Source organism: Equus quagga, chromosome 15, assembly GCF_021613505.1.
Source record: "Equus quagga isolate Etosha38 chromosome 15, UCLA_HA_Equagga_1.0, whole genome shotgun sequence".
NCBI classification, from domain to species: domain Eukaryota; kingdom Metazoa; phylum Chordata; class Mammalia; order Perissodactyla; family Equidae; genus Equus; species Equus quagga.
In genome coordinates, this window is record NC_060281.1 from 41,191,678 (window position 1) to 41,205,219 (window position 13,542).

The 13,542-nt window shown below is 42.9% G+C and overlaps 1 protein-coding gene across 1 annotated transcript in view; it reads right to left on the bottom strand.

Moving 5' to 3' along the window:
* ALDH5A1 (aldehyde dehydrogenase 5 family member A1) overlaps positions 1–13,542 on the bottom strand; it is a 29,254-nt gene that overhangs the window by 8,441 nt on the left and 7,271 nt on the right. Inside the window, exons 4-7 of the mRNA XM_046640408.1 lie at positions 12,756–12,872; positions 6,074–6,217; positions 2,523–2,666; positions 496–654 (exon numbers count right to left, since the gene is read on the bottom strand). Coding sequence (XP_046496364.1) covers positions 496–654; positions 2,523–2,666; positions 6,074–6,217; positions 12,756–12,872 — 564 coding nt within the window. The remainder of the gene's footprint in view (positions 1–495; positions 655–2,522; positions 2,667–6,073; positions 6,218–12,755; positions 12,873–13,542) is intronic.

The following is a 13,542-nucleotide window of genomic DNA, read 5'->3' on the forward strand; positions in this document are numbered from 1 at the left end:
GCCATGTCTAAATCCGAATGTGGCTTCTGCTATTCTAACTCCCTAAGGGGATGCTTTCAAGGATTCTTCTGGAAGGGTATTTTGTTGTCAATGTCAGCCAACATTTCAGCTGAAACATAAACAATTTCAAAAACACAACCGGTCTTTCTTTCCTTTCACGTGTTCAAAAAACTAAAGAACTTTGTATTTCAAGATCCTAATTCCTGAGAGAGTGAGGGACAGAATTATCACCACAGTTAGAGAAAATTTAAGGAGGGCAGTAGAAGATCTAACGTGACAGACCTCATGGGGACTCAGTGTCATGACAGAGCTGGAAAAGCTTATGACCAGATGAGGCCATTTGATTCATACAAATTGGGAGAAATTCACTTTTTTCCAATTTCTTCATTGTTTCCAAAATAGCCTCGCTAGACACATTACCAGTGTTTTTTCCTAGTTAAGCGTTGGATATCAAAACCATGAAATTGACTTTAACGGATAATAACATGAACTTACCTTTTCTACTGCTTTTTCATTAATTAATGGGCCTTGAGTTGTTCTCTCCTCAAATCCGTTACCCACATGCAGGTATGTTTTCATGGCCTCAGCAAATTTTTTCACAAAGAAATCATGGATACCCTTTTGCACCAGGAAACGGTTTGAGCAAACACAAGTCTAGACAGAAAAAAACAAAAAACTCAGACAGTTTGTCAGAAGCTACTGACCCAGCCAATAAATGGATGCCTGCTGCAGCCTCTCTGAAGGTGAAGACACTTTCCCAGGGGGTTCTTGTCAGGTGTCCGACCTGCCGTTTTCCTCCCTATGTGGGCCTGGCCCTAAAGATAAACGCACTGAGTAAGCGCACATTCTTCTCCAAACCCCTCCACAGCCGCCATACCTCTGTGGCTAGACAAGTAAGCAACTATAAACATCCGTGTGCAAAAAAAAAAAAGCCAACAAACTCAGGTTTTTTCAAATGGCCTAAATAAGCCATTATGAAATAAACAGGGAGAGAAAAAACCAACGCAAACACTGTAACTCCCTGCTAGACGGACGCTGCAGCGACAGAGAGCAGAGGTCAGAGGGATGCAGGCTAACGTACATCCTCTAGCTTATTAAAACTTCTGAGTGTTTGGCTGAATCTGACCTTTCGAAAATGGGCTCAAGACCATTTTTCCATGTCAGCCTAAATTTGAAAAGACCCTTGCTTATTTTTTTCTGATTAGATCTAATATTTTTAAATTATAAAATGTAACCACATTACAGGACGTGCAATTGTCATTGATAAATTTCCTTCTTGTCTTTTTTCTTTTTTTTTAATTCCTTTTACTTTTCCCCAAAGCCCCCCCAGTAGACAGTTGTATATTCTAGCTGTGAATGCCTCTGGTTATGCTTTTTTCTTAATTGTGTATTTTTCTAATAGAAACAGGTATATAATTTTGTGTCCTGTGCTTTTTTTATTGGCTTAAAACAACATACCCCAGGGTTGTAGCTCTGGAGTGTAACTCTGAAGGTTATGCACATTGGGATTTTGTGTTTCTAAGAGGAAACATATCTATTTCTGAAACAACCAAATTTATGTAGGTTATGTGAAAGGGGAAAAACTAATTACCAAAGGCCAATATAAAGATGAAAACCATTTAATATAGAATATTATAAACATTTCACCTTTTTTTCCCCAATATAAACTTTCAGGAGTTTTTATTCCGTTTCTGGAATGCATTTAAAACCGCTTATTGATGGTACTTTAAGACAAAGTGCTTAAGAATATTTTGCAGGAAGCCAGGATCCCGGCAACAGCTGGATAGTACTTGGGAGACAAGACTCCAGGAGGGATGACCTCAAATCAATTAGTCTTTCTAGCATTTCATTTCCTCGTCTGTAAAATACAAGATTTGTATCAGATAATTTTGAAGGTTTCTGCCAGATCTAATATTACAGGATTTCCTATGCAGGCGTGAGCTCAGGCCGTCACCCTCCCAAGGACAACCTGGACACCCCATTAGCACTGCTGGTCCTTGGGCAGCACCCTGTGGTGGGTGTCTAGGATGCCCATCCATCTCAGGAGGAGTGAGACCAGGGCAGCAGGGCTTTGAGTTTTTGAAGGCACCATCTCAACCTTTTCCCATCCTCTTTTCCTTGAGACTGTGGGCCTCAACCCCTAGCCTTTCAAGGCAGTTTTGTGTCTTAGAGATGATTATACCTATTCAGTAGAGAAAAGTCCAATGGGGGGAAAAACACTGGAAATAACCAGACTCAAACAATAGAGGAAAGAAGAGAAGAGAGAACAATTCGATTAAAAGACATCCACTGTTCAGAAAATTCCTTGAAGCCAGCGACTCTACCTTCTCTCTGGGGACCCTCCAAGCCTAGCTGAGTCCTAGCAAAAGAAGGCACTGGTTACCTATTTGCTGAAAGAGCAAAGGAAGAAAGAAGGCATGATGGCAGGAACCCAAAGGTTTCCTTCCAGGAGATGAGTAAGGTGTTAGGATCTTTGTAAAATACACATACACAGAAACGCTGAAAAATGCTCCAGGACTCACCTGCCCAGAGTTCCTAAATTTAGATGCCATGGCGCCTGCTACAGCCTGGTCCACGTTGGCGCTGTCGAATACAATGAACGGGGCGTGGCCACCCAGCTCCATGGAGACCCTTTTCACGGAGTTTGCTGCGTGGTGCAGGAGCATCTGTAGGCAGAGAAGAGAAGGCTGTAAGCACCGAAATCAGTTACCAGGTCTGGTGAGCCTTTGTTTCAAAAAGGTACCCAAGGGTGAAAAAAGCCGGGTGCACTGTAGTAGAGATGGGATGACACTTTGCATTAGAAAAAACAAGAACATACCTTCATATTTGTTTGCATTTGATAAAGGAACACTGAGAAGATAACAAGAAACAAAGTAATTACTTGTAGAAGGGAGGGAGTCAGGGGGTAAGGCTTCTCAACCTAAACATGTTTATATTGTCTTGATTCCTGAACTATATAGGAATACTACCTCTGCAAAAAAATTATATGCTAATAGACTTAAAAATCATAATATAGAGATAAGATAAAATCACCCAGAGTCCCACAACCCATAGGTTACCACTGATAAAATTTTAAGGTATATCCATCTAGAGTTTGGCCAAACAGGTTCATGTATATGTACCTTTTTTAAAAAAAAAGAAAATAGGATGGTAGAGTTATACAGTTTTGTAACCTGTTTTATCTTCCCAATTAACCACACGTCTGGAACATCTTAACATGTTCACAACACTTTATACCTTGCTCCTTTAATGGAATGCTATAATGTGAAGATTCCCTCACATCAACAATATGTTTCTAGAACATTCCTTTAGATGCCTGCATAGTATTCCATTGCATGGCTGTTCCATAATTTTAAACAATATGTGTTTCTAGAACATTCCTTTAGATGCCTGCGTAGTATTCTATTGCATAGCTGTTCCATAATTTATTTATTCAACCTCCGACTGTTAGAAATTTAAGTTGTTTCCAATTCCTTGCTATTAAAAATAACACTGCAATTATTCCCTCAGTATAAATTTGTAGAAGTAGCATTGCTGGCTCAATGCATGATGGTAAGGTTTTTTGATACTCAATAGGCTTTAAATATCCAGTAAGAGATTTTTATGGCCTAGGAAAGCTGCCTGGGGACATTTAACTACTTTATTATAGGATAGCAGGTCTCTGCCCAGTCACAGCCACAGGAAAGACGGTTCAAGTGAAACAGACAGTAGTCACAAGCTCAAGGTCACTCCAGGAATGGCCCCCTAGTGACGCACACCCTGAAGTCATAGGTTTTGCAACAGGGCTTTTGATCAAAATTCAGAACAGCTAGAAGAATGTTTCTGTGCAGGTACTTCTCTACGTGCCCGGATGTGAAATTAATAGCAGCAGTTAAATAGTAATGATCTTCTCAAGGAAATGTTACCACTCAACAAAGTAATACAAGTTTGAAGACTAAACATATTTCTATATTGGACTTAAGACAGCTATTTCTGTTTTGAATGTTTAAGAAATGTTATCTGTCAGGCCATTGATTTTCCTCAGTTTTCTCACTCTGGGTCACTCGTGTCCACCTGGCCTTGGGCCCAGGACCTGTCTCATGGTGCCCTTCCTCCATGGGCACTTGCTCTGTGTCGTCTGACTGCGCTCTGTGTTGTCTGACCGCGTCTTCTCCCCTCTCAGCCCTCAGGACCATGGCCTGAACCCAGCGCTGGCCTGCCATGGCCCTGCAGTACTGCCTGCACTCCTGTCACCTCCTGAGGAATCTTTTCCACTCTGGTTCCCACCACTGACCTTCTGGGGACCTCAGCTTCCAAAGCCCTGGAGAGGGAATGTGACAGCCCCGCTCATCTTTCTTGGCTGGATCACTTGCTCTAGGTCATTGGTCAGCCTACAAATCTGATTTCCTCAGGTCAAATGATCACTCATGGTTCAAGTCTCTGTGTGGGACGAGACAAGCAGCTATGTGCTATAAAACACAGCTGCTGTCCCCACAACAGGCCCCAGGAGGGGTGGTCCCCCTAGAAGGGGGTGAGGCCAGGGCGGGCATCTCCAGAACAGGCTCGCTGGATGGGGTTCAGTCACTACGGGGTTCAGTCAGAGGCAAGATTCTGTGCCTGAAGGTCAGGAGCTCAGCCACTGGTCCTCTGAAAGATCAGCTCAGAAGAAGCCCTGGACATACAGAGTCGTTATTTCTTAACTGGTGATTCCTATCGCTTTTCCTTTTAAGCCACCTGAAGTCAATCATTGTCCTGGGTAAATAATTTAAGAGGTAAAGTTGTGCCTAAAGGAAAACAGTTAGCATTTTCCTGGGAGGTCTGTCAGACGGTGACAGTTTGCTGAGCAAAGTGAGGAAGAGCAATGAGTTGCCGGCCTTTGCCCGGCATCCTGGGAATGTCTCTGGTTTGAATGGCGAAGGTTTTACCACCCTTTCTCCCAGGCCTCTCTCTTTCTCTAACTGCTTCCTAACAATGCTTGAAACCCTCTGAGAGTAAGTTTGCATCATAAGATCCATTGATCAGAGCTATAGCAGTTTATGCCTCTAAAAGGTCTGCTTGTGGTACGAATGAACGGTAGGCTCCCAAAAACGCCACTCCCTGGGCGTGAGTTTATGGCATGACAAAAGTGATTACAGTTGGGAATTACTAAAACTGCTTTATTCCTTCCTGCTTCTCACAGTGTCTAAAAATGACCAGTTTCACAAAAACTTTCAGATTTGATTTATACTATTTTTATCTGATATGTTTATGTACATGTCTGGCATATATAACATACATGTATCTATGTGTGTATGTACACTAGCAGAAAAAAGTATACTATCTGGAGAGAAATACCAGAAATAAAAACTTTTGTTCTACTCTGCCTTTTTCTCTTTTGAACATTTAAAAGGATAAACAAAAAGCCACTCACAGGCACAAACATGAAGTTTTGGGGAAACAACTTTTCAACATTTAAGGAAAAAAACTATAAAAAAAAGACCTTTCTGTTTCTGTAAATACCTTGCTACTAAATACAAGTTCTGTTCAATTCTAAGACATCCATTTCAACATCAATTCTGTGTTTCTGGAATCTTTCATTCTAGATTATGAAAGAAACACGCATTCCAGAATTGAGGAAATACAACGGATAGCTTTCAGCCACTTCACATACAACAAAAACGGGAACCTTCGCCACCCTAACTCCTTCCATATTGTCAAATATGAGCCTCTGTCATGTAACGATAAGGAACACCATCCAAAATATCTCCAGAAGATAATCAGACACGACTTCATTTGACAGAGCTTTTAACAGTCTACTGGAAATCTTGCTACAAAAGTTGATAAAGATCAAATCATGGGTTCAGATCCCAGGCACGGTCCTACACCACTGGTCAGCCATGTTGTGGTGGCAACCCACATGTAAAGTAGAGGAGGACTGGCACAAATATGAGCTCAGGGCTAATCTTCCTCAAGCACAAAAAGGGGAAGACTGGCAACAGATGTTAGCACAGAACGAATCTTCCTCAGCAAAAAAAAGATGAAATAGTATTTTTATACTCTATAAAGAGAACATGTTAGAACAACATTTGTTTTCTTCGAGATTTAAGTTACATACCTTTCCAGTAGCTGTGGAGCCAGTAAAGGAGATTTTGGACACTAGCGGGTCAGTGCAAAGCGCTTCACCCACTTCCTTGGCCTTCTTTCGAGAGCAGGGAACGACATTGTATACACCCGGAGGGATCCCAGCCTGGTTTGCAAGCTAGAAAGAGAAACAGCAAACATGTGACAGCAAATGATCAAACTGAAAAAACAGAAAAGAGAAATAAGCAGATGTTTCAATCCACAAAGGATGGAAAAGAATTAAGCTAACAGTGGGGATAGAATAAGAATATATTTGGAACTGAAACAAGATTCCTAACAGTGCTAAGGTGATATTAATGTGTTGTTACACATCACTGAATTAACATTTCTTAGAGCATAAGTTTCAATGCCATTTCTGTTCAAAATCAAAAACCCCACATCTTGGATTTATTTCCCAAGAAAAATCAGAGGAGAGTCCAAGAAAAGCTATTTGATTCACCTGTACATTCAGGGGAGCGAGTGGAGAGGGGCATTCACCGAACACCTACATACGATGTGCAGGGCGGTGGGCAAGGTCTTCCCACAGGCGATTTCCAGAGCAGCGGGGAGGGAAGGGAGGCCCAGGGAGAGTCAGTCCGAGACCCCACGCTAGGGAGTAACAGAACCAGCAGGCTAACCCACAGCTGCCTGACCTGGAAATTCGTGCTCTTTCCATGGCGATTCGCTCTGGAGGAGGCATACCCTGAATTATTGTGACTTCTGAATCCTGTTAACAATTAACTTATTGCACAAATCTGACTGGGGATTCTGAGATGGTAGGAGAAGCAGAGTTTTTGAATCTCTAAATCCCCTCAAAATTTAAAAAAAAAAACAAAACAGAGAGAGAACAATTAGCCAAACCAAAATATCAGAGACAACATTTATAAGATTGGATGTTGTGTAAGTGCCAGAGAGTTGGGTTTTTCTAATTGTAAAGCAGAGGCCTGACTTAGCTGTGATTGCTGAGGCATCCACTTAAAAAACGGCCATCCACATACTGCCAGCCACACAACCAGATGAACAGCCAGGCCACTCCACCCCTGCAGTCTCCTTTTGTTTTAGAGATCTCTGGTTGGCTTAGATAACTGACCATTTGGCCACTCGTTTTTGCCTTCCTGTGCTTTAATTCCGCTCTTATGTTTTAAATCCACCATAAGGAGTGAACTCGAGAAACCTAGGCCCCCACGCTGGACCCCAATAAAAGCAGAACCCCAGGCCCAAGCCTGTGCTCTCTTCCTCTCTTTCTTTCTCCCCACAACCTCGCTGTGTGGCCTTGGGCGTGCCATACACCTAAAAGGCCATGTGAGTAGTAAATCTTACCTTCCAAAGTTTCCTGCGAGTTCTTGCTGAGGGTATCTCGCAATCATAAGAACCACAAGGGCTGGTCCAGCCACATCACTGGTTCCGACAGCTGAAATGTTTGTAAGCAGCTCACTGTGGGCCCAGGTGAGCACGCCCACGCATTTCGAGCTGCTAGTACTGTTGATAGACTGGGACCGGCACAAAACACTGGATGACAAGGCATCTCCACAAACTGCCAATTATAAGTGGGTGGGAACACACCACTGACAGCTAGGGAGCACCAGCACCTTCGTGAGAAGATACAGAGGGAAGTAAAAGGCTGTCTGATGGACCTGATAACAGAGAGCCCCAAATAGCCCACAGGTGTTCAGGAAACACAGGGCAGGCCGATTTGGAACAGGAGCTGTAATTGCTCAATGCGATAATAGATGAGTGCAAGGGACTCTGCAATGAGGACTGAAGGGCACGAAGGGTACATTGCCGGGGACGCGTGCAATGAAGGAGGAGAGGGCCCAGAGGAAAGTGGGGAAGGGAATGGAGCTGGGGAATCTCAGCGAGCAAGACACCCAAAGGCACTCTGGGAAGTTAAAGAAGCTAGCTCAACCCAGGCCTCTGCCTAAAAGTTTAGGAAAATAACTTCATATAAAAACAAATGAAATTCTCAGAAAAATACCAATGTCAAATCCCACACAAGGATATTAAAAAAAAAAAAAAAAAAGAGAACAAAGAGCTGAAAAGCATCCTCATAGACAAGAAAAACCTACCAGAAAGACAGGCCCACAAAACCAGTCGAAAAATAACTATGAGGTGAAAAATGATATGAAAACTGTACCAACATACAAAAGAACAACATGAATGAGAATTAGAAAGATTTAGAAATGAACACAGGAAAGAATTAGAAAGAAAAGAAAAAAATCCTTTCAGAAATGAAAAGCAAACTAGAAGAAACATAAGAACAACTAAACACAACAGATAGTACCTTAAGAAAAATAGGCAGTGGAAAAGAAGGTAATTTTTTAAATGAGGGAAAACATGAAAAGGATACAAGAGAAAGTGACAAAACAGATAAAACATATGGATAATAGGAGTTCCTGAAGAAGAAAACCAAACCAAGGAGAAAGAACAAATTCTGAAAACTTTCCAGAGATTTAAAAAACCATCTGGACCTACACATTGAAGGATCACCCTGCACACCTGGAGTATTGACCCAAAACAATCATCACAAAGACAGACTCTAGTGACATTACTGGTCTTTAAAAATAAAGGGAGGGGCCAGCCTGGTGGCATAGTGGTTAAGGTCACATGCTCTGTTTTGGTGGCCAGGGGTTCACAGGTTCAGATCCTGGGAAGACCTCCACACCACTCATCAACCATGCTGTGGTGGCATCCCACATACAAAATAGAGTAAGACTGGCACAGACGTTAGCTCAGGGCCAATCTTCCTCACCAAAATAAAATAAAAAAAATAAAAAATAAAGAGGACAAAACCCACTTTAGGGCAACTAGCAGGAACTATAAGCTGACTTATAGAGGCAAGAAATTCAGACTATGATCAGACTTTTCAAGAGCAACACTTCCCATCAGAAGAAAATGGAGAACACATTGAAGACAATCGAGTAAAGAAAACGTGAACCAAGGATTTTATTTCCAGCAACACTGATTTAGAAACATAATGGACACAGACTGTTGTCAACATTTAAGGATATTGTTCCATGACCCCTTCCTGAGGAGTGTACCAGGGAACAAGGTTCATAGGACCAAAATGACTGGAGGCCTGACGTAAGCATTGGTGGTAAGCACTAAACAGCTGCTTGTGAGCTAGGTCGAAGAGAGGGTTAAAGGGAGAAAATGCGGTAGGTAATGGTACAGCCCTGACTTGTAGAGACTGTAACCTTCTCAAAATATGGGGAAACCATCATAGGAAAGAGGAGCCTATGGGACATGACAACTACATGTACTGTGCTGTTCTGGATGGGATCCTGCAACAGAAAAAGGACATTAGGTAAAAACTCATGAAACTTGGATAAGGAATGGACTTCAGTTAATAATGACGTCTCAATATTGGTTCACCAATTGTAACAAGTGCACCATATCAAGGTGAGAAGCTCGTAATAGGAGAAACTGAGTGTAGGCTATGTGGGAAGTCCCTGTATCATCTCTTCAATTTTTCTGTAAATCTAAGACTGTTCTAAAATAAAAAATATCCAACCGTTTTCAGGAGGCCTATCGGTGATGATATTAGGATGAATATTCAGAAGTTGCAGTGTGTATAATGTGTGATAAGCAAACGAGTAACTGTGGGATGCTCAAACTCAGTCACCACCGAAGTCCTTGGGACCCAGGAAAGGAGGAGACAGAGATAAAATATAGAAGTACCTATAGCACTAAATTTGAATTGGAAGTTTCTGGATGAATTCATGCAGTATTTCAGTGTGTGTACACATATAGGTGTTTCCTAGCCCTGCTCAATGAAAAGGCCCAGAAACAATGACCAACTAGTAGCAATGAAGACCCCTGAGCCCCAGTGCACACTTAAAACATTATTTCCTACTAAAGGAAACAAGAGCTTTCTGCAGAGATGGATAATCCCAGGGGTGGGGCAGGAAATGTATAGAATAAGCCTGAACTATCTTGTCATATTAGATAGCAAGGAACTTCTCAAAGACTATTAGAGTTATGTTAACAGGCGCAAGAGGCAACGTGAAGGGGCTGCCATTGGCCAAAAATGGGGGCCATTTGAGCTTCATTAAGCAAAATAACCACAACAGACTGGAACTCATCAAATATGTTAAAATCTATTAGCATATGATACTTAGAAAACTAACTGAAAACTTTAGGCAGATGGTAGGAATAGATTCATTAATTTGAAAAACTTTAATAAAAAGAAAGAATTGAGCACTTGTACTGCCTTTCCCGTATGAACTTACCACTGGGTAACCAAATGGGAGATGACGGGATGCTTTGCTTTATAGAAGGAGTCTAGTGAATAAATGAATAAGAAATGAAAGAATTCAGGGGGCCAGTCTGGTGGCATAGCTAAATCTGTGCATTCTGCTTCAGTGGCCCAGGGTTCGCAGGTACAGATCCTGCGTACAGACCTACACACTGCTCATCAGGCCATGCTGTGGTAGCATCCTACATATAAAATAGAGGAAGACTGGTACAGATTTTAGCTCAGGGACAATCTTCTTCAAGCAAAAAGAGGAAGACTGGCAACATATGTTAGCTCAGGGCTAATCTTCCTCATTAGGAAAAAAGAAAAAAACCTTTGGAAGAATTCAAATATCACCATTTTTACAACTCCTAATGAATTAACAGACTGAGCAGCATTGAGCAGCAATGGCTGCTAACATCATGAGAACAGAGACAACCAGACATATGCGCCTCCTGACAAAAGGACACAAAAAGGGATGGAGCCCAACTCTGAAGAAGCATCTGGGTGCAGCTGCAAACCTGCAGAAAGTGCAGTCGACAGGGGAACATGGTATGTCACCCAAACCCGGATATGGGACTTTACTGGTCAAACGTCCAGTTTCTTCAAAAGGTAAATTGTAAGGCAAAGAAAAGGATGGAGGGGAACCTGCAGATTAAAAGAAGACTTACAAGACATTCTTTAGGGGCCAGCCCAGTGGCGTAGTGGTTAAGTTCGCATGCTCCACTTTGGCGGCCCGGGGTTCATGGGTTCAGATCTTGGGTTTGGACCTACACACCACTCATCAAGCCGTGCTGTGGCAGTGTCCCACACACGAAATAGAGGAAGACTGGCACAGATGTTAGCTCAGGGACAATCTTCCTTTGAAATAATCTCTCAGTTTATAGAGGTTTTAAAAACTGTGGTTCTTAACATTTCCAATCAACATAGATGTGTTTTCAGATAAATTTTGTAAGCAAGTGGGGGTCTAACAGTCAGAGATCGTTACTGGTTCTAAACATCATAATTTGTAGGAAATACACCGATAACCATACCTATGCCACAGGAGCCTAATAAAAAGGTTAACTTACATCGCACAGATTTAAGAATTATTTCAAGCCCATCCAAAAAAAGACTTCCCTTCAGTTTATGCTTCTGTATGACTAAAATGACCGATTTGCCTCCAAAATCAGGTGCCCTTTGGTGAAGGGCCCTCAAGGACAGGAGCTTCTGGGCGCTGGCTCTGGGGCCGCAGCAGATCCCTGAGCGGCTAGAACAGCAAGCGAGGTAACTGCTGCTACCCTGAGGATGGTTAGGTCTCGTCTCTCAGAACCTCCTTCATCTGACCACAGGGAAAAGGGCAAAAATAGCAGCAAGGGACCCAAAGGAGGGGGAGGTCACGGCCCAGGAAGGGCTGAGGTCAGAAACTGACACCCAAACTCAAAGGGGCTCTAACTGCATCAAAGCCCTCCCCCCTCCTCCCCTTCCCTCCTCCTCCTCCTCTCCCTCCCTCCCTTCCTCCGTCCTCCTCTCTCCTTCCCTCCCTCCCACAAACACTGACTGTCTCCTATACCCAGGCACTGTTCTAGGCTCTGGCACACAGCAGTGAACAAAACAGACCCAAGTTCCCCTTTCCACAGAGCTTCCATTCTGGTGGGGGCAGATAATTACCAGAACAACGAAGTCAAATATCCGGTATGTCAGGCGGTGCTAAGTGCTATGGGAAGAAAAAGAGAGCCAAGAAGGGGACCAGGAGCACAAGAGTTCTAGGCTGTGGTTTTCAAATCGGGTGGCCGGGGGAGGACTCACCAAGAAGGTGGCACTTGAGTAAACACATGAAGAAGCAAGTCCCAGGCGTCCCTGGGGGAGAACTTTCCAGACAGAGGGAAAAGCAAGCATAAAACTGAGTCGGTGGAGAGCCTGGTGTGGTCTGAGGAGTGGCAGGGGCAGAGGAGAAAGGGGGAGCGACAGCCAAGGGCAGAGAGGGATGGGGGCTAGGGACGTGGCATCTCATAGGGTCTTGAAGGTCACTGCAGGAAGTCTGGATTTTACTCTGAGTGACATGAGAAGCCATTAGAGGGTTGTAAACAGAAGAATGACAAAATCTGACTGAACGTGGACTGAAGTGGAGAAGGGAGTGGTGAATGAGGTTCCGTAAATGTGAGAAATGCCCCCATTTTAGTCATGTTACTAGGACTGCCCACTTAAGAAAAATGATGGATAGATATCATTTTTAGGGGAGCCTAAAACATACATTACCTACAGATGTCAGAAAATCCCCCATGCATTGTTTTTTCTAAAAAGAGCAACATCTGACTTATAACAATTGCTAGTAAGTTAAAATAATATCATCCAGCACAGTGATGGAGGAGAGGCAGGCTTCTAAACTGCTTCTTTTTGTCCCAGATACATATCCTTTTTTGGACTCTGTCGGCTCTGCACAAACCCAGGGAGAGAAGCTCACCTCGGCCAGGGCCAGGGCAGAGAAGGGCGTGTCTTCGGCAGGTTTCACCACCACGGTGCAGCCAGCTGCCAGGGCGGCCCCCACCTTCCTCGTGATCATGGCGCTGGGAAAATTCCACTGGGGTCAGAAGAGCAGAAGAAGTTGGTGAGAAAAGCACTGCCCACAGTTCAAAGGAACATAAGTCTGGAAGTCAGTCAACAAATTCCATTGCACAACTGCCTGGCAAAGCTGTCCTCTGGCTCTAGCACAGGTGAGCTCTCAGAACACCCCACACCTGTCAACTAGAGGGACTTGGGAGACAAAGGCTCACAAAGACGAGAAACATTTTCAGAATTTATAACAGTACAAAATTATCTACGCCAGGGGTCTGCAAACTTTTTCTATAAAGGGCCAGATAGTAACTATTTTAGGCTTTGTAGGATGTGCAGTTTCTGTTGCAACTACTCTGTGGTTGTAATGTGGAAGCAGCCACAGACAATATATATATCAATGATTGTGGCTCTGTCTCAATAAAACTTTATTTATACAGGCAGCATGCTGGATTTGGCCTGAGGGCCACAGTTTGCTGACCCTTTGGGAAAAAACATCAGCAAAGGAGATTTGGAAAATGGCAGATGATTTATTATTTCCCTCTCTCTATATATATTTATAGAAAGATATCTGCAGGCATCTACATATCTATATTAACAGTATTTTATTTTATTTTGACAAATACTTGTATAATGCCTATTCTGTATCAGGCACTGTTCTAAGCACTTTTAAATTATAATTAATTAAATCCTCATCA